The sequence below is a fragment of the Phasianus colchicus genome, chromosome 4 (assembly GCF_987193195.1).
Source record: "Phasianus colchicus chromosome 4, bPhaCol1.hap1.1, whole genome shotgun sequence".
NCBI classification, from domain to species: Eukaryota; Metazoa; Chordata; class Aves; order Galliformes; family Phasianidae; genus Phasianus; species Phasianus colchicus.
Window position 1 is genome coordinate 46,747,587 of NC_143439.1, and position 27,420 is coordinate 46,775,006.

At 43.9% G+C, this 27,420-nt stretch overlaps 1 protein-coding gene across 5 annotated transcripts in view; it reads right to left on the reverse strand.

The window, feature by feature from the left end:
- KIT (KIT proto-oncogene, receptor tyrosine kinase) overlaps window positions 1-27,152 on the reverse strand; it is a 52,544-nt gene extending 25,392 nt beyond the window's left edge. For 3 of the 5 annotated variants that reach the window (XR_016466172.1, XM_031588595.2, XM_031588594.2), the window contains exons 1-4: window positions 26,998-27,152; window positions 8,835-9,074; window positions 5,074-5,352; window positions 1,646-1,782 (exon numbers count right to left, since the gene is read on the reverse strand). Coding sequence is in view for 4 of the 5 variants with exons in the window: in XM_031588595.2 (XP_031444455.2) it covers window positions 1,646-1,782; window positions 5,074-5,352; window positions 8,835-9,074; window positions 26,998-27,064 (723 nt within the window). In the remaining variant the exon portion in view is untranslated. Of the gene's footprint in view, window positions 1-1,645; window positions 1,783-5,073; window positions 5,353-6,968; window positions 7,206-7,260; window positions 7,446-8,834; window positions 9,075-26,997 lie in introns of those variants that run through there. The other 2 variants (XM_031588596.2, XM_031588597.2) reach the window with 2 other exon arrangements.
- Window positions 27,153-27,420: the final 268 nt, after the last annotated feature.

Below are 27,420 nucleotides of genomic sequence, written 5' to 3' on the forward strand. Positions count from 1 at the left end.
AGGTAAGGAACTGACAGAAGGTTTTGTTTGTACAAACAAATCACAGAATCACACAGTATGGTTTGAGTTTTATTTTCTCTATACAGTTTTGATTCCTTCCAAGCTATACGAACCACCAATGGAAATCTTTCTGTGTGGAAGTGTTCGCTTACAGCAAGTCCCCAGTTTTCAAAAGTGGTGATAACTCCTTTCTATTTCTTTCCTTTAATCTATTCAGGAAAAATTCTTCATATGTGAATTTTATTCTGTATTCTGTTTCTGTACCAAATTTAATGTGATGATAGTCAGTATTTAAACAATAGTATCCTCTGTTATTTACCAGAAGGAACAGAAAGGTCAAACTTTTTTAGCCAAAAATATTTTCTTTGTAGCTTTTACTCATAAAATAAAAAAGCATGAAAATTTAAAGTAAGACTCCAGTTTCATCACATTCTAACACAAAAAGGTGGAGGGAGGAGCAAGAAAAGAAGCACAGTCCTTAAATGAAAGACTTGCGGTTGACCTTGGCACAGAACCAGAAGCCCCATCTGCAGGTCCCATGCTACCTTTGGTTCACTTAGTGCCCCCCCTAGCTCCTGGAGCTGGGTGATGGGATTTCTAGAGCCACAAGCACTTAGCGAGAGAAGCTGTGCCAGATACGTGGCCCCAGGGAGTGAGCCTCATAATCTGCCTGAGGTCGTGTTATTTATCCAAACATCACACAATCACAGAAGCCTTTTTTTTTTTTCATGCACATGTAGAATAAAAATGATGTATTCTAGTCACTGGTATTAACAGTAAAGGTCCAGCCAATTAGCATGGGAACATATATGGCAGGAGTTACCAACAGGTCTCCACAAGAGCTTTTAATTCATTTGAATTTTGGGGTATACCCAGAAGAGTAGAAGGTGTCCTTAAGCACAAACCAGCGCCTGCTGATTCCTGGGCCCTCTCTTACAGATAGTTTTTCGAAACCCAGTCCCATGTTTCAAGCATCAAGATGACCAGGGGAGGGGACATCACTGTTGATGGTCTTCAGCAGAGCTGTCCTGACAGCAGCCAACTCTCTGGCATATTTAAATTGTCAATAATTTAATTCCATCATGTCAGCAGCAACTTCAGTGATCACTACAGGCAGTTCACTAGTTCATTTTTCAGGACTTTCCTAATTAGTGAGGCACACCATATAATTTAAATGAATTAATCATTCCTGTGACTGCTTACTACTATTCCTGTCACATACAATCCCATGCTAATTAGCAGGTATTTTACTGTTAATGATAACGACTAGAATATGTAATTTGCAGTCCATGTGTTAATATTTGCAGCTCCCATTGATTGCAGTGTGATGTGTAGGCACTCCGTGCTTCCGTATTTAGGCAGCCCAACAGAGGTCACCTAAACTTCACATTGAAGAGCAAAACTTTAGCTTCTGTTTATGAAGAGAAGCCAGTGCTGATGATAGCCCTGTAACCATGCTCAGCAATCATGAAGGCCCACATGGGCATGGGACAGTCATTGAACCCTCACCACTCTGTAGGATGTGTCCCTTCGGGAAGGCAGCAAATCCAAATCCACTGCATGCCAGTGATGCAAGGCAAGCATATGAACATTCACAGTTTGCGTAATGCACTGAAGCATACAAGATGTGGCTAAAGGCACTCACCCCATTTTTGCAAGAAATCCAACTAGCTTGTACGCTGCTATCCACATCCATAATTATGCATGTAACTTCAAATTCTTCCCCTTCTTTGAGAAGCTCATAGCTTTTGGATAAAGTAATGACTGGAAGAGCTTTGTGAACTGGAAAACAATTTAGAAGTGCATTACTTTTCATTAGCTTCAGAGTTTCCAAGGGGGGATAAAAATCAACAGTCATTAACTTTCCAATAAAATTTCAGGCCTCCAAGAGGCATTCAAATTTCTTTAACATATTACACACTTGTTTCTTCACAACAAGCACATTTCTGCTTCAATCTCCCTTCAAATTAAATTTAAAGTTAGGTAATACTTGTTAGAGCTTAGTAGCTTGCGTGATAAACTTGAAAATGTTGAACCATCAGTGAGACAACTCATTCCTTGACAGCAATTAAAATGTTGTACTCTAAAAACGCGGTGAAGATCAGTCACCAAAAAACCACAGCCTTATACTAACTGCAGCTTTGAAATTTAAAACAGAGCAGCTGACAACACAAAGCACTGTCTGCCAGGTCCGTAGCAAGCACCTGGTAGACCTGCTTGGAAGCTTCCGTCCCCAGGCAGGGCACATGCAGCTCGAGGCTTTCAGCACACCTGCCTCTGACAGCACCATGACCTCTGCTCACAATGAGCATTCACAGAAGCAGGGGTAGGTAGAGCCATGGTCACTGACACCTCAGCCACCTGAAAGGTAGGTGCTTATGCAACTTGGGTCTGTTTGGGAAAATGTCACAGATCTGCAGCCCTGTGGGCTAGCTATACCCCAATCATAACTCAAGTATACTTGAGAACTACGTATCTCTTATCCCAGCAAAGCTCTTTACCTCTTTGGATCTTCTACCATTTACTTTTTTTAATACTTTTTCTCACTTGTGAGACTCCAGGCTTGTGCTGGTAGAAGTGAACTTCTCACTGTGGCTTTTAGGCAGGAAGACTCACTTTTAAATTGTGACTGCAGTGTATCAGATAAGGCATTCCAGACTCTCTTCCTGCCTCCGACACAGACTTTGTAGTTGTATTAAGTAAATTATATAAAACTTAGAAAAATGCCATGTTTTGCGTCCATTCATGTTTTAACAATAATGTTTTCCTCATATTGCTGCAAGCAGTACTGGGAGGGAACAAAGAACCACATTTGCTCTCTTGAGATATAAATGCCCACATAAAAAATCAGCCCCCAGCAGTATCCAAGGGACATGAGGAAGCCAGTGCAGAATGCATGCTGTGTTCTCACCCGCCAGCAACATCTAAGGACCGAAAAAAAAAGCCATAAAGCCCCTCATTGTTTAGAAAAGAGCTAGACGTAAGCACTCCCTGTGTCAGAGTAACAGGGTAGTGTCTGAGTACGCAGCACAGTTCCCTGCTCCATTGGCCCCTCTCCTGTTGTTCAGCACCAGAAACTCAGGCTGGGGGCTGTAAACGTCATGGTTATGACTACAAAAGCACTGCTTACTAAAAGTGAAAACTTTACATAAGAATAAAGTGGGACTTCTCACTGTTATGGATTTGGCATTACAGCACAATAATGACAACAGTGAGGATGACAACACCATGGCACCGTTTTGCTACTGGTGGCCTTCAGCAGATGCTTCCATTCTCTAAACACTTCTTCCCAGAAGGAGAACACAGTGCCTGGGTCCTGCAGGCCACCTACTGCTGTGCACCATTAGATGGCTGCCAGCAACGGATGCCAAGGCAGCACACTGCTGTCTGAAGTCACCACTAGATCCAGCAAGTGCAGTCTTCTAGCCCATAAAAGTGAAATATACCAATAGGACAACTTGCACTGTACCATGTCAGAGACATGTCAGTTGTGTCAATCAACTGTTTCTTTCTTTGGCCATCCCTGAAAAAACAGAAAAAAAATTTGTTACAGAACAAACACCAGAGATAGCAAGAATGGACCTGACTTTTTTAAGTCAAAGGAGAATGCCAGAGATGCCTGCACAGATTAAACTTTTGTTCTCTTCAATTAAAATCTTTTATTAGTCATTAAAATCCATTCAAATTCTCAGTATTCATTTCCAAATAACCAGGAAAAAGGCTTCTTCAATTTGACATATTGAAGTGCAGGCTTCAGACAGCCCCCATTGCCCATTCCACAGCTGAGGAACACGGGTCCAAGCAGGTCAAACCACCACTGCCATGAAGCAAACAACTCCACGTCCCCTCCTCTCACTGCTGGAATGACAGCCCTCATTCCCAAGCACCAGGGTGCTCACAGCAGCTGCCCACTTCTAGCACCACTCATCAAAAGAGCTAGCAGAAACCCACTGGAAGCCTCACAGAAAACACAGGGATGGCCACCAGGATCTCCACTTAACATTCCCCATTCAACAACTACTATCTCAATGTGACACCATGACCACGTGAACAGAAATGCACTTGCAGCAGCAAAAGCAGCGCAACAAATGTCTGTGCACACAAGCAATGCTCCCTCACTAGACCTCACTGCAGCCTCTGCATCTCACACATGTCAACGAACATGCATGCTCAGCTGGAGCATGTGATAACTTTATTTAAGGAGCTCAAGAACTACATGGAGAGTAAATTCATGTAGGTGATCTAGCCTGGCTTACTGAACCACTCCCTCTGCTTCCCCTGGGAGTATTTACACAGTAGATTAAAAACACACAGCGTGATCACAAGCTCCAAACTCTCCACATAAAGCCTATCTGCAACACACTGTGCAGCGAAGTACAGGGATTTCCTCCTTCCCAAACCCCGTGTCCCGGGGTGTGCAAAGGTGAAATGTAAGGCTTAATCTCCAGGTCTGCAGAGGTCAGTGGTACATCTAGCAGCCAACACAATCCACTCATGATCTGGGAGCACAGTTGCTGTCATGACTATGAGATGGAGATAAACAACGTCCCTGTGTTCCCTCAAGCTCTTCCTCTGCTGAATCTCCCTTCTTCAGTGCCATCAGGTTCTTCATGCTGTCACTTGTGGGCAACAGACATATGAGTCAGGCATAAAAATCTCCACTTTGCCTGCACAAGCCTGTTCAAACCTCAGGGCACCGGTTTGTCCTCCAAGTTAAACAACACAACCCACATTTCTTAAATGGTGAAAAGAACATCTGGAAATCACCTTAAACTAAGGTAGGAGTGACTCTAGCCAAACATGCTCAGAGCAGCTACAACCCAAGTCTCACAAGACAGCATGTGCCATCACACAACTGCTGCCTGCAGCAGTCAGACATGCCACAAAGCCATCGCTTGGTGCAGAAGCTCATTAGGCTTTGAGTAGAAGACTCCATAAGTCTCCAGAAGAATTGCCACCCATGGGAAAGTCAGTACACACGGGGAAGTTTCTCATCAGAGCACCTCTCTTCAGCTCCTAAGAAGGGAAGGTAAAAATCAGGCACTCTACAAGAAGAAAAAACTCCAGTGTTACCTGGTCTCACATTCAGGAAAATGTGCTCTGATATTTTCTCAACTCCATTATGCTTTGCCAAGCACTGGTAGCAGCCCTTGAATGACCTCTGTACATTCTTTATAATGATACCCTTCTGTGGATTGGGAATGAACGTCATGTTTTTGGGGAGAGGTTTGCCATCACATTTTCTCAGGGTGAAATTTAAAACATCTGGATCTGTTAGTGGGCACACCAGCAGGATGTCACTGTCTTCTTTCCCATAGATCAGAGAATCAACAAGGAAGAGCACATTTGGATCTGTGAGGAAACACAAAGACCTGTTAGAAAAGCTGACATTGTAAAGGGTATTTCTGATCATCCTAACACTGCAACTGGGCGCTTTCTTCAAAGAAAGTTTTACATTCAGCCAATAAAACTCAGTATTACCTAATTCAAGTTTTCCAAGAGACATTAACTTTTGTCTTAAAAGAGCAGCACAACAGGAGATGTGCAGTAGCATTCAGTACCAGACACACTAAAGAATAATGTACACTAAAAATAATCCCGTTGCTTCTTTGTTTGGAGATGGAAATTTTTTTTTCCCCCTTGTTTAGCTCCAAACCCCCACCGTCCACCCTCACCAACAGTAAACAGATTTTCACAGACTATTAAAAGTAATTTGCTTTTAGCTTGTGGCAGAGCTATAAAGTTTCATACCCACAAGAGGATTCCAAAGAAATTTATGAGCAAATGGAAGTTGAAAAACACCAAAATTATGGTTTTCACTTCTGTAAAATACATAATCTAAATCAACACACATTGCTACCAGAGGAAGCACCAAACAATTTCTCTCTCTCTCCTCCTTAAACCAGGGCTATTTTTAGCCTCTGCAGAAGAACCCAGACATACAAACAGCATATCTGACTGAAAAATCATCAGGTAATTCTTCCCAAGATAACTTCTCTAAAGCATTTCATCTTGGCCAACCACACAGCTGATGACCTTGAGATGCTAAGAACCTGACCATTAGTAGCTAACACAACAAAAAATGCTCTGTAAAAGCGTATTTCAGCTCTCATCTGCCCTCCCTACATGGTAGCACAAATTAGAACTGTAGAAACAGAGCAAAAAGTTTTTGTTTTTACAAAACTGGCCTTGTACATCTTGAGTGGCTACAGATCAAACCAGCCATGATTTAACTGAGGAGACTTAGAGAAGCGAGTTCAGATGACAAACAATATTAATCTGGTTTGAGACAAGAAGCGTCAGGTTGAATACAAAACACAGTGTTTAGGTAACGTTTGTTAACTACAAAAGCTGTTTTCTAGGAGAACGAGGATGTAGATTTAGCCTCTTTTGATATTGGAAGAACACACTAAAATCTTTGAAGCATTAGTCTAGAGCTAGAGAATTCAGACCACAAACAGCAATGGAAACGTAAAGCCTGTCTGAGCAGATCTGAAGTGTCACACTCTGCACTCGGGGTTACACAGCGACAAGCTGTAAATAGCTGTAAATTCCTAAGCTTGTGCACCATGGACTAGAAGGTTCTTCTAGATGTCTCTCCTCACAGAGACATAACTAATTGCTTTCTTCGGAGTCCACTTCCTTCCCAGTACAAACAGAGCCAAGATATCTTTGCTCTATGGAAAGCACGGCTCCCTAGGGGAAAAAAACAGGTGTTCCTGAACACAGAACACCCCAACAAAGACAGCTGGAACTTCAGAAAAGGCTTCGTGTGGTTACGCAGATTCACTGAGAAGTTCTCTTTCCATCTTCTATCCCCTCCCGGAAGGGAAATCTCACATTCAGAAGACACGAAAGGATTCTCCATAGGGAATCTTGGTACAAATAAGGCTGCTTGTATTCATGTTCTTTCTTCACAGCTTACCACCCAAAGCATACTTTGGGATGTGTGTGCCTTCTTTGCTTACCTTAGATTTCCAGCACAAGATGTGGAAGTGCTTACACATTTATCATGTAAGACATTGCCCATGTCTGAAAAGACTTGAAATCAAGAATAGATGACCTGATCTCTTATGAAAGTGTTTAACTAACTGGATCTTCACTGAACTTACTTGGACAGGGACACAAACTGCTAATGTAGATGCAATACAGCCACTTTCTGCCGAAGCAGAGAGGTGAAAGAGGTATGTGCCTACAGTCTGTCAACACTGTATCATCCTTGTGATCAAATAGATCTAGATCAGCATATGAGATAAAGACCTGCCACCATCTTCTTGTCACTTGGGACTGTGCAGGACTGAGGCTCTCCTTCTAGATCTTTAGAAGGAGATCTCCTTCTAGAGCTTTACTCTTGGTCCTGTTTTCTCTTCATTTTCAGCTTTACAAACACAAAGCATATGGGGTGCTTATAGAGCCTCACAAGTATCTGAGCTCATGGCACCACCTTCAAGGTGTGATGTCATGGCACTGTGATGTCACTGAACCACCACTACAACGGACATCCTATTTACTGTCAAGAACCCGACAAAGTGAAGCTTGAACATTTTTCATACCATTAAGACAAAGAAGTTAACAACGAGTTGCATAAGGACTACACAGCTTCTCTGATGCTTTGGTAAATCATGCTCAGTGGGAGGGCTGCCTGCTATGCTAAGGTGAAGGAGTCACTGGCATAATGGAAGACACAAATGTATCTATGATCACAGCTGTCTGGTATAATTACCATGACCTTCATAAAACAGTCATGGAAGATAAAGTCAACAACATATGTCATGTATGGGTAAAATATATGCCAGATTTCCTTTGGTCATAGTCTAAGAGAAACACAAAAGGTCAAGAAAAATCATCCATGGTAGCTGCATGGTTATTTGGACAACTCAGGGGCTATGCAGTTGTATGTCAGATATCTCTCCTTGAGAAGACACTCTTCAGCATGCTGTGTTTGTACCTCCCTGCCTTGAAGAATAGCTTTGCAGGAATTCCTAAAGGACTGGCAGGTTCAAGGGAAGCTCTCTGTGGTAAATGCTGTTTGATGAGGAATGCTATCTCTGAGCAGGTAGAACCTGTAGAACTTCTTTCCCTCAACATTTCCAGAGCTAGGTCAAACAGATGCAAAACAACTGTCTTCCTTAGAAAGAAAAAGGGAAGCCAGGAATGCTGAGCTGTCAGGAAATTGACAGCTTGAGGACAGCTGATGAAGCCACAGATCAAGAACCAACAAAAGTGCAGAAGAAACCTGACTAAAATGGTGGACAAAAAGGAAGGGTAATAAAGGATTGGAAAAGCACGTCAGAGCAGAGACATTTTTCCCCAAAACATTTGTGAGCAGACAGAAGGTAGATCAGGAGCTAGAGGGAGAGGTATTATTTGTTACCTGCTTGCTTAACCCTGAGAGTGCAGCCTCAAAAAGCCGAATCTCTTAGCTGCCTCAATAAATCAAAAGCCTGGGGCCAAACCTCACATGACTCCATATTGATGGATGGCATGGAATTAAAAAAGACATTTCCATACGTACTGCTTGTTTCCTCACAGTATAACTGACACACACAACTGACTTAGGTCTCTTGACTGGCTTCTAGATCAAGAGCTCTGGTATTATATCTCACCACAAAACAACAGTAATGTAAAACAAAACTCCTCCAGAACTTTGAACAAATGAAAAAGCCATTGCAAGCAATGACTTTTTTGTCTGCTGGACAGGGAAGAAGTTTTCTCCTATCAGACCGTGTTCTCTCCCTGTGCCTCAAATTCATTTCCCGTTCCAGCATTTATTGTCCTGTTACTTTGGGAATGAGAAAGGCTGGGAGAAGCAAAAATAATCCATTAATGTTTACCTTTAACAAAAACGTAAAAAGAGTTCACAATACTCCCTTTGCTTTTGCACTCATATCTGCCTATGTCTCTGATCGTTGCGTTTTTGGTGTGCCACTCTTTCTCATTGGAAATCCTTGTTTTTGCCGATGGATCCGAGTTCTGGAAATTCCAAGTCACGGGTCCTTCCTCATTGCACTTCAGCCTTAATTCCTCTCCCTTATTCACAACCAGTGAGGATTCTTCATGAGGCACTGAACCACCTAAAAAAAAAACAAAAACAGAAAATACAATGTCTATCAACACAATGCTTTCTCTGTTTTTTTTTTTTCTGCAATGAAATTGCTATTTGTATACACATAGTTAATATATTTGGAGTTCATTTTTAAAAATAATAAGCTGCAGGGATTTTCTGTACAATTCTACAGATCCCTTTTGCATTGTACGACCTTCTGCACACACATTAAATAACCACTGCAGATGGAAAGTGGTCTTTAAAAAACTATGTATCGGTTTCTGCAATGGTTTGGCTTCTGAATGGGAACAGACCCAAGCTATTTAAAAATTAAATTCAAGAACATATGAGCCTGATTCTACATGGCAGCACTTTTAATCATTCTTTGTCATTTACTCAGTATGTTGCCAAGAACTAAACTTTCCATGCTCAACAGTTATCATTTCTAGATGCTCTCTCATGCACTCAGAAGCTCCACTCAATTAGAAATGTCCACTTTAATGAAGGCACTGCCACATACTTTCCACACTTGCTTATTTCTTTTGTGGAGATAGTAATTTGTCATTTATTAAACAGACAAACAAACAAACAAACAAACCATGCAAAATTTCCTTCATTAGTGTTCCATACCAACGCTACTGAATTACTGTCACTGAGGCACCAATCTTCTAGCCATCAAAGCTGTGAACTCTTGCCATGTCTTTCTCTGAATATACAGTAACACAACTTTATAAAAGTTCTCTGGAAATAAATCTGTGTAAAATTAGCAGCCTCAACTCACAGCTACCAGTCACCTCCCAGATTACAATGTGTACCTGAAAAAAGAAGCATTTCCAGGCTTCTCTGGCTCCATTATTTAGATCCATCAAAAGGGTTTGCTGTGTTAGCATACCCTGATAGGAAAGCTACAAAACAGAGTTCACAGCTGAAAAATCAGATAAATTCTTACTGGCATGGACCTGCATAAACGTCACAATGATGTAAACAAATATTGAGGTAGTGTTAATGAACAAGCCTTTCCCATTCAAGAGCAGCTCTTTAGTCCTACAAATGACCCTTAGTTTACAATAAGTACAGCTAATGTCCCTCTCATGTGAAGTACAACTGTGCAAAACTGTACAACCTCTCTATCTAGCAATAGAGTTAAGTCACTGAAAACACTAGCTGAATTCAAAAGCATTATCTAGGGCTCATTTCAGAGGCTGAATTTTCCTGCCTACACAGTTGACAACAGATATTCAAGCAAAACAATCAGATAATAAGTTGGGATGAGATTACGTAGTCCAGACTTAATTCAATTATCTCACAGCTTTAGTTGCTCTTAGAGTGCATACTGCACTGAGACCAACTCAGGTAACTGCCCCCCTTCCTGGTAATCCCAGTAGCCAGAGCAGAGTGGGAAGCAAAGGATGATCAGACCAACACAATCTAATTCCTTCACGGTCTGGTTTTGGAAGGTTCCCTCATTCTCTCTTCACCTTCTTCTGATTAGAATTTGTTTATTAGTGCTCAACCCAACAGACAGTTATTTTTCCAGCACCACCACAACTTTTCCACGTGAAGTCCACTAATCCTGCACGTACATTTCTGCAACTGAATGTACAAACAAGCATCTTAAAAATAATAATTGTCAGAAAGAAGGGTAAAAATAATCCACCACTTTTAATTTCAAATTTCTGCCACCTCAAAATGCAGCTGTGAGCTGTTATGCAGCAGCCAGACCAAGGAATATGAAAGTCCAGTACCTCCAGAGCAACAGTCCTGAGCCAGCAGTGACTTTGCAGGCAGGAAAGCAGGAAGAACCCACTGCCCTGGGCAGAGCAGCCTGATGCAGACAGAGGCATGAAGACCTCTGGTTTGCAAACCCCTCAGATGAGAGGGGAACTGAGAGCAACACACAGCACCTGAAAAGGCAGAGGGCAAAGACCTCTTAGGAGGTCTCATGAAACACTGCAAACGTGCTTCATGGGAATTCCCTTGGAAGACTTCCCTGATGTATCCCACAGGGCGTTGGGTACTCCAGTGACAGATGACACAAGCTGTGCAAAGCAGCCAAAGTGCAGTGCTGTATGGCCTCTCTGGCACAACATCCTCTTGCTGCAGCTGTGACGCAAACACTAATGCTTCACCCACTCACACCACAGAAAGGCAGCCCTCCTTCACAAGCACCAGGGTTGATATGGCGGCTGCCTATCACCCGCTCCTAGCACCACTCATCAAATGAGCTGGGAGAAACCCACTGGAAGCCTCTCAGAAAACACAGGGATGGCCACCAGGATCTCCACCCAACACTCCCCAGTCAACAACTACTATCTCAACATGACAGCATAACCATGTGAACAGAGATGCACTTGCAGCAGCAGAAACACTGCAGCCAAATGTCTGTGCACACAAGTGATGCTCCTGATGCTCCCTCACTAGGCCTCACTGCAGCCTCTGCATCTCCCATGTGTCAGTGGAGAAGCACACTCAGTGGAGTAAGTGATAACTTTATTTAAGGAACTCGAGAACTATATGGAAAATAAACTCATTTACTTGCCCCTGAGGAAACACTGAGCCAGCTTGGCTTGCTGAACTGCTCTCTCTGCTTCCGCTTCTCCCAAGAGTATTTATACAGCAGATTAAGAACATGCAGTGATTGCAGGCTCCAAACAGTCCACACACAACCTGCCTGTAATGCAATGTGCTGTGCAGCCAGAAATGGGGCTTTCCTCCTTCCCAAACCCACTGCCCTAGGGCACAAGGGTGCATGGAGGTGAAATGTAAGACTTAATCCACAGGTACACAGAGGTAAAGGACAGACCACAGGCAGGTGTTGCACAGAATGAAGTCTTAACCAACCTACAAAGCAGTGTGGATCTGCCTAAACCACATGCTCACTGTGATGGGCACAAATCCCAAGGTGTGCCACAGCAACAAACCTGCCCCTTCCAAAGACCAGCTCATTAATCCTACCAGTAACCATGACCTCATGTCCTTCTAATATGTAGCAGAATATTGCACAGTTGGACTTGATGCATGATATCCATGTCTGAAAGAAACATTTCTCAAAAAACATCACCACTTGAGTCTTTAAACACTCTCTAGGGCTCATTTCAGAGGCTGAATTTCTGCCCACAACAGACTCACAAGCAGAACAATCGGATAATTACTTGGGACAAGATTATGTAGTTCAGACTTAATTCACTTATCTCACAGCTTTAGTTGTTCTAAAGGTGCATACTGGATGAGATCAGCTCAGGTAGCTGCCCCTTTTCCTGACAAATCCGAGGAAACAAAGGAAGGTCAGACCACTACAGTCTAATTCCTTTGTGGTCTGAGCTTTGGGGGGAGTCCTTGTTCTCTCCCCATCTCCCTCTGATGTATTTATTTACTTACAACCTTACAGGCAGGCAGTCCATCAGTGCCTGTTTTTCCAGCATCACCAGAAATTTTCCACATGAGGTCCACTAATCCTCTACACAAACTCACAACTGAATATATAAACAAACATTCTAGAAATAATATTTGCCAGAAAGATTTAAAAAAAACCACATTATTTCATACTTTCATGTAACATTTGTGACTTTAATCTACTCTTTTCCTCAGCATTGATCACCATTCAGGTTAAGAGTTCAAATTTTCCAACTTTTATTACCAGGACCATCTAGGCAAGTTGGTGGGTAGTTTTTACAGGTTGTAAACAACAAAGCAAAGCATAACACTGTCTGGAGACACAAGAAATACACTACACACTGGAACTGGTGAAAGAAAGTTAAGAAACAGATTAAGCACACCGTGGCATTCCAAAAATAAAAACCATGGTATTTCAGTCGAAGCCACCACACACATTTCAAGAAAAACTTTTATGGGCCTTTTTATGCAGCCTGCATTTTCTCTGCAAAACAATTTACAAATTTAACTAATGCTTTCTGCAAAAATATTTCCACAGTCCAAAGTCACCTTCCAAAAAAAGGTATCTTCAAAAAAAGCAAATACAGCAGCGTTAAGAACAAAAGGTGGCAAAAGGAAGGACCATCAGATGCATTTATTGTTGTGTTCCTAAATATTGACCATGTTTAAAAGAGAATTAAAGAGGTGCTTGGGAAGATGGGAATGACTTTGTATCTTCCGTTTGGAGGAATAATTAAGTAGCAGAAATCTGTAGCAGTAGGGAGTTTAACCAACAACTTGTAATCCAACGTATTAATCCCCCAGAACAGATGTCCATCTGCCATTTCTTGATCTTTCTCAGATTGCTAATCCCTCAGTATAAGACTGCTCCACTTGCACCGCACCTGAAGCATGAGGGTGCTTTTTAGGCTCACTGTTGCTCTTCTGCAGTCCAGTAACACCAATCATAAACGTATAATCATGATGGTAACACTAATAACTTGCACTACAGGTCTGTTACAGGCTAAATGCTGGAGATGAGAAATGGAGTCTGCTGTCCTCCTGGGGCTCCATGTTCACCCAAGGAAGAAACATGACTTTGCCTGTCACCAGTGGGAATGCCAGCTGTCAGAGCAACAGGATAAAGGAGCTCACAGCTATGTTTTAATTGAAGATTTCCAGGTGTGGGGCAGATACAGAGTGAGGATGTATCCTGGCATGCCTCTGCTCTCTCATTACTTTCTTATGTATCGAAACAGGACATGAACTACAATCCCACTATTCAGCTGAGTGCCCCAGCCTCAGAGAAGCCCACCTTACCACAGGGACCCTGCAGGACAAGAAGAAGCTAAGCATTCTGCCCCCCAACCCCTATGGCTTCTGTGGGCTAGGGGGAGCAAATGACTGTGCTGTTGGCCATGGTCCCACCATGAAACATACAACCCTCCCCATGTGCTGCATAGCCAAAATACCACAGAGAGGCTCCGGATGGTCCTCTGGAGTTGTCCTTAGGAGCAATCAGCAGGTAATTACAATATGCTAGCAAATCCTTAATAATTTACAAAGTAAAAGTAATTACCCATAAAATAAATCACAGAACTCAGAGTTGGACAGCCCAAGACTCATTTTGGAAGTTCTAAATCTGTGTCCTACAACTAGAAAAAGTCTTCTTTTGATGGCCAGCTTCTCTTTACAAACTAACAAATTTGAGTTGAAAACTACAATGCTGGGATCACTTGTGAACCAGGCTGTGTAACTGAAAAAAAGAAGCAGAATATATAAATATATTACAAGAGGCTTCCTAAGTCCTGAAAATGGAGGGAGAATGAGAAATGAGGGGGAGTGTAGCACTAGTGACTTTGGCATACAGAAAGAACATCTGGAGAACAGGCTGGAGGAGTTAGAAATGAAAAAGCTCTAGATAACACTGATAGGAAATTCAGGTCAAATTGCAGGGATATGATTAAGGACAGCAGAATGCTCCTGTAACAATTAAGGGATGTGCAAACAAAAAAGCTTTGGCTAAGGAGTGTACCATCCTGGAAAAAAGTGGTTTATTTGGGAGTTTTCTTGGCCTCAGCCTCAACACTGCTATAGCAGGGAAAGGCACATCAGGTGCACAACTCCATCATGTTCATAAATGACTGGAGATCGTCTCCAGCTGCTGAGCAAACAAAGGACATGGGACTGTCATGGGATAAGATGAAAAGTCAAGTAGTGTGGATTTTATTCCCAGTTCTACCATAACCTTAGGCCAGTAGCTTAGTCCCTGCTTCCTTTTTCAACTCTTATCTAAACATTAAGAAAAACAAGAAGTTTGTGGTATCTCTATAACACAACAAGTTGCATTCAGAGCAAAAAAAAATCAAAACAAATAAGCAAAAAAACAAACAACAACCAAAAAAACCAACCACCAAACGTGCCTTGCCCCACTCCGTTCCACTTCAAATTTATCTCCAACATCTTCCAGGACTTGGGCTCCACAGCCCAACAACACAGCTTCACAGTACAGCCACCATATATCAACACCTAGCTATAAGGATCTCCCTTTATGTTTCTGTTTTCATGATGGTTGTTGGCTAAGGAGCCACCACACTGACCTCGGGACTCAGCCAGTCTCCATGGGCTCATGGTGGCCCTGTATGGACCAAGCTGCCCCAATCACCACCACGATGTATGCCAAGCTTGGGGTCCTCTGCTCCCAATTCTCCATATCTATCCCTCAGAGCTTCCTGGACACAAAGAAAACCAGAGATGGCAGGTCCCCCATGCCATCCATGTCCCATCTCATCCGATCTGCCAAGCCCAGAACACAGGCAGTGACCTGCAAGCGTGTTCACTGCTACCCCACATGAGCAGATTCCTTCTCCCAGCTTTTCCCAGGGCTGGAGGCACTGCAAAGGCACAGGGGTGCTTAGCCTTCTGCCTCTTCCCCACATGGCCCTCCACAACCTCTACAGTCACTGGTCGTCCCCCATAAGTTGTACAAATATCGCCCAGTGAACACAGTGCCCTCACTTCTGTGCCAGTTAACGTTTTTGCATGACAAACACACTGAGGATCTAAACTTCAAGGACAAAGTGACTTTTGTGTAAGATTGCAGAGCCTGGATGCAATTGCACTACTTTTTTCATGCCTGATCTTTCTGGGCACTGACTTTGTTTCAAGGGATATCACACAGACCTTACTCACCGCATTTTTCAGTTTCTCATCTGCAACAGCACAAGAGAGCAGAAACAAGAGATAGGCTTTATCAGTTAAAGTAGTAGCACTGTCAAAGATGCAGTGGTCTAGGGATATCAGCAAGGCATGGCTTGCAGAGAGGTAATATCCTCTTTCAGCATGCCCAGTGCTGCTGCAACAATGAGCATGTTTTCAGATACACAAGTCTCCTGCAGGTCTGAAAGACAAGCTGAAGCAAAAGCAATTCAAACTCACATGCTGAAGTCACAGACAAGGCTGTCCATGTTTTCTATGCAGTACCAGTTTGTCGAACTGAAGAGTACTGCTGTCCCAACTCTGTTTCTTGTTTGTGAAAGCTGCTCCACTCTTGACACGTGCTATTGTGAAGCTGAATTTAAGACCTTTTCAATTAGATTTGTTTTGTCCTTTCATTTTATGCTCCAAAGAAACCAAAGTGTAAAACTTACATGTTAATCACACTGAAGCAAATTTAATTTACTCTGGTGTATATAAATCTCCCAGATTTTTCAAAGGAGAGATGCTATCATATGCTTACTTGTTTTGTTCCACTTCACTAAACAGACAATCTCCCTTATGCTAGATGTAAAGTTTAGCAACGGCAAATGTCAATTTTCAATGATTTGATCTGAAAGCTACGCCACACACCACTGCAGCTATGCTGCAGGGAAAAACAAGGCCAGCAGTATGGCCTCTTTGCAGAAGAAACCATCCATGCCAACACCCAGGCTAGTGTCCTCAAAGACATAGATCAAAAAAGACCAAAGACACGATTGTTCCCTGCATATATATATATGAATCTCAGCATATGTGAATACAACTCCTAGCTGACAGAAATGCTGACCTGCCCCATCTTCATCTTGGAGACTGAAAGCTAACTTAACAGTCACCAAGCATGTATTTTAGGGTCTAGACTGATTAAACTGCCCTGCAGACCCAAGTGTTTTACTTATAACCCATCTGAAAGAGTTAGTGCCATCTGCAGACCACCGAACTCTCTTGAATACTCCACATTTCCAGTGTGGAAATACTCACTGAAGCTTTGGATCATCTGAGGCTCCAAGTTAAGAAGCAGAAAAGCAGAGGAGAGTATGAGTAGGGACTTTGATGTTTACCCAGCTGCATGAGGGCAATCACTGCCTCCTCACATAGCATTCCCACTGCCCCAGGCCCTTCGTCCCAAGGAGAAGGGAGCAGCAGTGGAAAACTGGAGACAACTGGAGTTTGGAGCTTGCCTCTCTAGTGCTCAAAGCAGCCACCAAAAAAGACTTCTACAGGCAGCATGACAGAGAAACGGGTATCTCTCAACACAGAGAGCAAGTGCAGAGCCAGCCAATTTCACCTAAGGCAAACTCCAGGAGGAAACAGACGGAGCCTGGAACAAAGGTTGTCTTTATCATCCATGGAGGCTGGAGAGTGAGGAACCATAGGAGCACAGGGATCTAGGCTAGGGAACACTCAGACATGCCACCTCCCTTTGCAGTGACATTCCACAGGAAGGTGTCTGCTCTGTGTCTTGGTATTGCTCTTACACAGATCTGCATCCCCAAATATCTCATGCCCTGTGAAGGTGCTCCATAGGTTAAATAAAAACGCTGAGAACAGCTCAGACAGCTACGGTCAAACAGAATGACACATGGTTAAGCAGAAACAGCAAGCATGAGGCAAGGTGGCAACACATGGCAGGGAATAACACCAGGCCAGTTCACCCCCTAAGCCCTGCAGATCCCAGTCTCTGAGAGAAACATTCACTGGAGCTTCAGGTAGGATAAGTGCAAGTGGGTAGAAGGCAGCAGGTCCTGCTGTAGGGTCAGCAATTAGCAAATGCACCTAACTGCACTTGGTTTTCTCATTTCAGAAGCAGGCTGAGCAGACAAAGTGCTGCACATGACCCACAGCATGAACGTGCAAGAGTTGATTTAGAAGCTAATGCATAGCTTGCTTGAGGCAGAAGGCTGGAGGAAGTACCTGCACCTTCCAGAGACAGGAGATGAACCTTCCTCTTTCCCAGCTTTGTTTCTCCTTGCTGGAGCGAGGAAACTCAAGCCATGCAAAAAGGACACCAAGCAGCATGCCCTTTCTGACTGACATGACTTACTCTGCTAATGCAGTCAAAAAAGGCATTTTTGCAAAGGCAGACACGAAGCTAAACACAACTCTAGTTCAGCACGCATACAGAAAAACCACAGCAGCACCAAACACCAAGCTCCTCCCGTAGGTGCAAACGACAACGCCTTAATAGTTTTTCTGAGAAGTCATGGGTTTGGGCTTTTTTCTGTCTGCAAGAGCACCGTATGCGCCACAGCACTCTGGTCACTCATCTTGCCATGCTATTGGCAACGACTTATTCTGACACTCTGTGGCCTCCTGCAGCCAAACCTCCTACCACAGGAGGAAGCTACAGGCAATGTGCTCATGAACAAAACCAGAGTTCGGTTTTCTAAACAAAAAGAATGGGCTGAGCTTAGAACAACTACCTGCTAAGTTTTGTTCAAAGTAAAATTATAGAGGAAAGATAAATAAAAGTGTATGTACACACATTTAAGTAGAATTTACAGGGGGAAAAAAAAAAAGAGTAATTGCTTGCCTCAACACTTGTCAGCTCAGAGATTTAAACAACATTTAGACTGATTCTTACTTCTACAGAAGTATTTCCTTTTACCCCTTTAATTTCCAGAATAACTTATTAAACAGCTGTTCCTACAGTTTTGCAGCTGTTAGATAAATAAACAAATTATAAGATACGTATAGAGAACAATTAAAAGAAGTGCACTAATGCACAGGGTATTCAAATGCAGCTGTCACTCATCCAGCCTATTTCTTTAGTAGCTTTTCCTTCTCACTTCTTTTTGCTGACATTTACATTAAAAGGTGCAGTATCTTTCAACTTCCATTTTGAATGAATGTTCCTTGTAATGAACAACATGGGTTTGAAAGTGTGTTTTCTGAAATCCATCGAAAAGGTGGTTTTAATGGAGACAAATGAGAAACTGAAGAAAAGCGAATCATTTTGCGATCTGAACTAATGCCTATTTGGAAAAGGCTCAATTGAAGAAGGAGATGTAAGACTTTTGGCAATAAGAATTATAATTATTTCAAATCTTGGCAGTAATTTTATCAAATAGTAGCAATTTCATTAAAAGGTGCACTGGTAATCATCTACATAAGGCCTCTAGGGAGGAAAACTTACCAATAATTGCATAATTCTGTTATCATTGTTCTTATGATGGACCACATTAAATACCACAAAGAGAAGCACTGCTTTTTACTTTCTCGAAATATTTAGTTCAGAACTTTTTCCTAGAAATTACAGCAATAAATAAGAATTTCAGACTAATAAACGTGTCTACCAAATTTACAGAAAAGGCAGAGATATTTTTCATGTACACATACTGCAGTTCGGAAGATTTCTGGAGGATCGGCGTTGGAATAGATGACCTTTAGGGGTCCCTTCCATTTCAAATGATCCTATGATTCCTTGCCAGGTTCTTCAGAATCTCCAGGGTGAACTAATCCAGCCCTGGGTAATCACGCTGACATGCAGTGAGATCTGTCACTGACAATGTCTTGGAAGTGCCTTGAGTACAGAGATTAGGATATATTTCTGACAATCCAGTTTCATTTCTCAAGTCGTCTTCTGGCAAGGAGATACATAACTCAGCCATTTAACTTTATCTCCAACGTTAGCAGAAGTCTTACATATATCTTGCCTGCTATTTGGCCCTTCTTTCCTAGTTATTAACACAGCCCTACTACAAACTGCACACATGGCACACACATGGATAGGTACTTACTGAAGAAGTTGTCTCCTTCCTACTCTTGAAGAGATTGATGGACGAAATAGCACCCTGCTGTGAGTACGCTCTGAGCACCTGCTTAAGCAGGGAATCCCATTTTGACATCTTTTTTGATGGTATTTAGTTTATGGGAGGAGAAGAGAAAAACAGAGTTTACTTCTGCTCCTTCAATCTGACCTCTTTTATTGTGCTGCACACCCCAACTCCTAGGTGTGATGGCATTAGCATTATTGCTTAATCAGTAATTTTATACATAATACCTGGAAGTCAGATGTGTTATGGAATAGGAAACTTCAACAGGTTGTGTTACTATGAACACTGCTGGAAGGAAGCTTTTATTTTGTTGAAGATAATGTGATTTCTTTTCGATGTTAAAAAGTTATGCTCATCCAGGCCCAGAAAGCACTTTTGTGCTGTATAAAATGGCAGAGAGTTGAGCAGCAAAAGTAGTGGAAAGAACTGGGCAGTCACTAAGCAGAAACAGAAGGCATTAGCACCAGCTGCTAGTGCAGAGGAGCATCTACAGTTCTAAGGCAAACAGACTCATTTCCATTAGAATCAGCACATTACAATGCATAAGTATTAATACTCCATTAAAAATGACAGTGCAGCATTTTATAGTGCATATTTTCCTTTTAAAATCAAAAATATTCTAAACAAATTTTGAATCTACAAACTACAACTTACACGTTCTATTAAAAAAAAAATAAAGGCAAAATATTACTCAAGCTTTACATCTGCCACCAACATCTTAAAGATAATCAGATAACTGAACTGACGGGAGCCAGCAGCTGAGCACCTCCAGGCAGGTTGTGCTGCAGTGACAAACCAAGCAGCCTTTGGCATCCAGAGTTTCCTAGCAGGTGCAGAGAAACTATTTTCCTTACTTCAGTTCATGCAGTACAACTCAATTAAGCAACTCGCCCATTCATGGATGAGCTGCTGAAAAATAAACATGAATGCTTCTTCCCATTTCCATTCTAAGTATAAAAAGGCTGAGATCGACTAGTTTTGAAATTTTTGCAGCGTAGTGATTAGGGACCGCCAGTTTTGACTACAGATAGGGCTTTCAGACATTAATTCTTTATTTCAAAACATTTCTCAATGAGTTTTTTCTTTGGAATTGGCTGGCTTCTAAGTGCTGCTATTTATCTCAACAGAAGAACATTTCAGAATTCTGTTCTCCTCCATTGTAATCAATGCAAATCGTAAGTAAAAAATCAATTATCTAATACATAAGAAATGTCAACACTTTCTGTCTTCATACTAAAACATACACGTGAAGAATCAGAATGCGTGTATATACAACAAGCTACATAATTGCTTAAATACATGCACAGTGATTAATCAAACTGAGTATAACATTAAGTGCAAAGGCAATATTTAATTAAAACTCTCTCAGTGGTAATAAAGGAGGTTAAACCTTTCTTTACAAAATGATTAAGTACAAATGCAAAACAGTTAAAACGAGGCTTACTGTTGGATGATTTAAATCATGATTAAAATCTGCTTTGCAATGCTTTGAATCAAATGGCAGCATGCTACAGGGGAGGTAACCACCTTGTTAAACCTGGAAGCACTCATGGCTCATCTGGCATCAGACGCTGACTTTACAAATCCTCTATGGGGGACATGCAAGCAAGTTAAAGAAGGCTGAAGACAACAAGAGGAGGATGGGCTACAGAAGCTGTACTAAAAGAAAAGAAGATTAAAAAAAAAGAGGCTAAAAAAGCTGTACATGATTACTGTAGAAAAATCAAAGAAGTGATATCAGTTGTCAAAATGTGAAACGGTGTGATCCAGAGGAACGTGATGAGCAGTTCATTGTGTCTACCAGAAAAAGGAAAAAAAAAAGAGGAGAGGAGAGGAGAGGAGAGGAGAGGAGAGGAGAGGAGAGGAGAGGAGAGGAGAGGAGAGGAGAGGAGAGGAGAGGAGAGGAGAGGAGAGGAGAGGAGAGGAGAGGAGAGGAGAGGAGAGGAGAGGGGAGGAGAGGGGAGGAGAGGAGAGGAGAGGAGAGGAGAGGAGAGGAGAGGAGAGGAGAGGAGAGGAGAGGAGAGGAGAGGAGAGGAGAGGAGAGGAGAGGAGAGGAGAGGAGAGGAGAGGAGAGGAGAGGAGAGGAGAGGAGAGGAGAGGAGAGGAGAGGAGAGGAGAGGAGAGGAGAGGAGAGGAGAGGAGAGGAGAGGAGAGGAGAGGAGAGGAGAGGAGAGGAGAGGAGAGGAGAGGAGAGGAGAGGAGAGGAGAGGAGAGAAGAGAAGAGGAGAGGAGAGAAGAGAAGAGAAGAGAAGAGAAGAGAAGAGAAGAGAAGAGAAGAGAAGAGAAGAGAAGAGAAGAGAAGAGAAGAGAAGAGAAGAGAAGAGAAGAGAAGAGAATTAGGCAATAGCAAGGAGGGAGAGGTTAGACAGCAGAAAAGCTCTGAATTTCAACAATCAGTTAAGCAGCAGCAAAAACAGGTGGGAAAATCTTTACCATACCAGGCAGGTGAGCCTGCCTGGAGCCTGCCTGGCAAGATGTACCATATCTGAGCCCAGCAAAAAGCAGGGACGACCAGATGATCTCTGCAGCCCCTCCAGCCTCACTCTTACAGCTCTGCAGGGATTTCTAGTACCTGCTCTGTTTCTTAGAAACCCAACTGCTGGAGTTAAGTTAATGTGATGTAATGCGCAGAATTTATCTAGCAAAGAATGAAGTTTCCAGTCCTGAGGGCTGAAGACAAAGGCTTCCATCCGTGAAATCGGTGCACCCATTAAATCCTGAACAAAGAAACAGATTAAGAGAGCCAAGTGCTAGTTCTCAGTCTCAAGAGGCTGTTCAGCATGAGCCTTGGTTCTGAATGGCCTAGGTATGTGAACGCTTGAAACAGTGCTGACTTATCACACAACTGACCCAGATTGCTTCTCCCCCTCACAAACATGCAGGCTTTGCATGACAGAGATACTTGCAAAGTGTCCTTCCTACTCAGCTAGTTTAATTTCTTCTTCCAGAGTGGCTTTGTACAAAGCTCTTCCTGCAAGTCCACTCCGTGACATGAAGCGCAGTCACCCAGTGAGAGTGGAGGCGCACTCTTGGCGTAAGTTAATGACAGATGGAAAAGGAAAGGAAATATAGGACTAACCTGGCATTTGTCAGGGTTCCAAGGAACCTACAAGAGATGTGTTACGTCTGTCTATCTGATTTCCCTTGAGTTTTCACATCTTCTTACTTTAAATCAGCCCATGTGTCCTCTTTATCACTCAGATTTACAGCTGTCAGTGACTAGCTGACTTACGAGTTCCTCTCCGATCAGATATTTAATGATTGTATTACATGATTAAGGACTCAGCTGTCAGATGACATATCAAATCATAGACTTTTAATGTTGTCATCCCCCCAGTGACAAAACTCTCTGTCGCTGATAATACTACTAAATGATGCTTTATTTTAGTTACGGTTTCCAGGAAGGATCTGTACAGAGAAGCCTTGGAGTTTCATGTTAGCAATGTTAAAAACTCATCTGTTATCTGTGTGCCTCTTTTCTGTAAAAGATAACATAACTAAGGGCCCTACGTGCTCTACAAAACAATTCTGTTGTGACATTAAAATGAACATTAAAAATCCATTTAAAGTTATATCTGAAAACCTATGTTTACAGAATAAATCAATGCAATCTTCATGAGTAAATCCAGTGAGAGATTAACAGTTACTGTGCTTTCTAATTGAAATAGCCTAGAAAACAGGAGTCACTTACTCCCTTCAAACACAGATGTCTACACTCCTCTTGTGCCTTTATCACTAACTGCAGCAATCTTGGCCAGTGGACAAACAATGCACTTCAGTTGCCATTGTGCCTGGCAACAAGCCAGCAGGACTGCTCATATGTCTAAAACTGGGCTCGTTTGTGCCTGTTTGCAGGTTGCACTGTTACGGAGGGTCAGGCACCTTTTGGAGAACCTCTTCTTGTTTTCTAAAATTCACTGAAAAAACAAAGCACAACACTTCTGCAGTAAGGTAACATAGAAGAAGAAAATTTGGTGTTCAAGTTCTTCTTGTGCATGCGTATTCTCTTCAGACTTGCTTTAATAAATGTCCCAAAGATGTAACATACTGAATATGGATCACCACTTTCTAATAACCTCGCTCTTTAGCATCAGATCTCCTCTTTCACATAACACACAGCAAACACATTAGGCTCTAAGGTCAGAGACTCAACAGCAGGCACTGAGTTTCTGAAGGTCAGGAACAAGTATAGTTTTTTTCCTGTGCAGGGGAATATTCAGAAGGGCATTAAGAAATTACAAAAAGACAACGTTTTATACTTAAACAGAGAGGTTCTTACAGTAAATGCAGTGCATTAGGGCATTAGACCTCATTTCCTCCAGCCATTCTTTGAACAGCTGAAAGAGACTTAAGGAAATGAGTCAAAATCCTGGAAGATGTTTGTACTACACCAAAAAGAAAACAACATCTGTAAAGTAATGCGTGTCACATACGTGGAGCAAGACAATGTGCAGCGCTTGATCTCTGCTGAGGCATTCATCTTCATGAGCACAGAGAGAAAACAGCTGAAAAGTGCCTTAACCTTGAGCAATTACTGCCTCTCTTCTACAAGATTGCTATCAGATTAGATCAGTTGTCATGTATTGTAGATAAACATATATGTTGTTGAAACAATTTGGTACTGTGCAGTACTTGTTTCATCCAGAATCTGTTATTCCTTGCCTTCAGATTACACCAGAGTGTTCACTGAAAGTTCAGGCTGGAAAGAAGCTTTCCTTCAAACTACAAGCGCACAATATTTGGTATGTAGCTCAACAACCACAGCTATGCCTTAGAAATCTTTCTAATAGCTTGCACTAACAAAGCATTTAAGAAAACAGCAGGCTGAAATGCAGAGAACGCAGAGGTATCACCAGAGCCTCTCACAATACACAGAGAAAGGGCAAGTTGTAACTATGAGAAACTCCTGACTGTGACTCAGAGGTTCTTCTGAGATCTGTCCCATCCTCTGCCGCTGGCTGCTGTTTACATGTGCTTAAGACATATCCTTTATGCTTCCACCTGTGTCCTGGTGCAATATGTCCCTGCTTGGAGGTGAGTAAGGATCCTTCATTCGATCCACACCTGCAAAGCGGCACTGTTGTTCCAAAAGGCAACAATCAATCAGTTTCTGGTGGAAAGCCCGCGGTGAGCCAGCACTACCCAAGCAACGTGCAGCTGCGCACATCTGGCAGCAAGAGGCTCTACCTTCAAACAGAGCACAGGGAATGCCTTCAGTCCCTGCAAATGGTACTTTGAATACAAATGTGTGCCTCAATCCTTGCCAAATTTAACACACTCTTTGTTATGAAGCCTTAAGAGAAAATCACTTAGGCACTTGCTTGGAGAAGGTTCCTGGTTGTAACGGAAGGAAAAAAGTCAAGTATTGAGCAATCCTTGAAATCGCCATTCTACTCTTGCCAGTGGCCTTAGGCCACATTTATGTGCAGGAGAGAGAGGAAGGTAGATAGAAATGGGGGAGCAGGGAAGGCAGGATTTTTGATAGTCTGAGGGGGTTGGGATAGCGACTGAGCGACAGCAATCAGAACCCGCACCAGGTTCCATCTCCCTCCATCAGTCTTCCTCCCTCCCAGCTGCCAGGTATGGGAAACATTATGGAAACAGACATTCTTCCCTCTGGGCACAGAGAGAGCCTCCTGCTACTCTGCAGCTGACTGCAAAAAGGCGAGATTGATGGATGCTGAAAGCAACCGTGCTCAGCCTTCCATGGCCATCGGGTGGAAACACCGCACAGCCTCTGGTGGAGCACTGGGGACAGGGAGAGCCCTGAGGGGACAGGAGAGGAACGCAGAAGAGATCATTTCAGAAAACTGCATCCCTAAATGGAAGGAAAGATGGGAGCACATGCAAGGAAAACAAAAAATAGGAAGAAGCTGTGGACAGAGGAGATGAATGGTTTACTCGCTGAGAAGTTACTTAAAGCTTTGTTTTCTACATCCTCCTTTCCTATCTGCAACCAAAGGAAGAAGCTCTTGACTAAAAGCCAAAAAAAGATACTTAATATAAGTTTGCATATGTGTAAACAACAGGACAGAGAGAGCTCACCCAGTCCAAGTGTCTGCAAGGACACACAGGAGCAGTCCCACAGCTCTGCCCTGCCTGTCACTTCTGGTGTCCTCCAACAGGACACAAGCATCCACTGTGATGCTTCCTGCAGCTCAAAGCTAGCCCTAGTATCCTACACCTGTGTGATAAACAGATGTTACATGCATCTACCAGAGACACTTGTCTTCTGCAAGTCCCTCCACCTGCAGCACCATGTATTTTTGTCTACACCACTTTGTCTGACGAGGCTGCAAGGTGGCACATCTCCCACAGGTACACATCTGACCCAGAACCAGAGGAAGGACGGAGAGGAAGGTCCCTCCTGGCCCCTGCATACTCCCATGACTTCCAGGACACAGACAGTTGCCCAAGTTTTCCTTCCCACTGGCAACCGTGAGAGGAAGGGAAACCTTCATGCAAAAGCTGGAAGTACCTGAAGTAAGGAAAGTTGGTGAGTATTAATAAGCAAAAGCAGTACATTCCAGAGAGAAATGTCAAGGAATAACCCACTGATGGGTATTTCCTTTGCTGTGGCCAAACAGCATGTTGCAGTTGCATGTGGGTACTCTGAACAGGAAAGCCCAAACCGTCAGCAATCACGCTGTAGCTGCGAGCATCAACAAACAAAGGGAAGCAAAACAGAAACATTACCCAAACAAAATATTCACAGAAACGCCGATAACTCCACGACTGCCTCACATCCCAGCAAAGCGCACACACCAAAGCCGGCCGCTGTCGGCTCCCGGCGCTGAGCTCTGCAACGTGGCCAGAGCGGTCCCGTCGCCCGGCATCCCTCCGCACCTCCTCAGCTCTCGCTGAGCTAACAGCACAGAAATACACCTTGCGCGTCCTCCGCTCTGACGAGTTGCGTGCGCTCCTCGGGTGCCACTGTGCCATCGGCGGCACGGCTGCTCCAAAACCCATGTGCGAACCCGTCCAGCGCCGCAGCCCCGTGCTGCATTTAATGAACTCAGGAGCGAGAAACTCCGGCTGCAGGGAAGGGAACCCCCGGGTCCATCACCCGACACACCAAACTTTTTGCCCGCAGTGCCCCGGAAGGGACGGGGGGCCCTTCTCCTGGAAGCGGCGGTGCTGAAGCGACGCGGCTCCGCTTCGAGCCGGGGCTGAGCCCGCGTCCTCCCGCGGCGCCCCGGGCACGCTTTGGCCCCGCCGGGCAGCGCGGACACCTGACGGCGGCGGCCGCCCTCCGCCTATTGTTCCAGCAGCACTTCACCACGGGGACATTTTGTACAGATTAAGAGATAGTTTATTGTCAAAACAGCCCGGCTCGGAGAGCTGGGGGTGTGCACCTTCCCGACCCCCCTCTAGCCCCGCGCCATACAAACAAAGGACTTTCTTTTTTCTTTTTTTTTCTTTCCTTTTTTTTTTTTTTTTTTTTTTCTTGCGGGGCGTCCAGCGAAACCGGCTGCCGCCCCCCGGCCCGCCGCCGCTCCCCGCAGCCTCCCCCTGCCCCGCTGCCCCGCGCCCGGCCGCGGTTCCCACCTGCGGGGATGAGGCTCAGCAGCAGCACGGCGTGCGCCAGCTCCCAGGCGAGGTGCGCGCCCTCCATGCCGCCCCCCCGAACCCGCCGCGCCGCGGCTGCCGCTCGCACCACCCGGCGCGCAGAGATGCCCGAGCTCCGCGGGAGGCTGCGGAGTACAGCCGGCCCCGCCGCCACCAGCGGCCCCGCCTCCGCCGCCCGCCCCGCGCCGCGCCGCGCCGAGCGGCCCCCGCCCCGCCGCGCCGGGATGGGCGCAGGTGAGGAGCTGCCCCCCGGAGGGGTGGTGAGCGGGGCGGGGGGGAGGTGAAAAGAAAGAACCTAATCCTACCTCCCCCCCGCCAACCACCCGCGCTCACACCCACGCACCCAAATAAAAAAATATTTAAAGAAGGGAGGAGGCTTCGTGGGGGTGGGCGCAGGGCTCG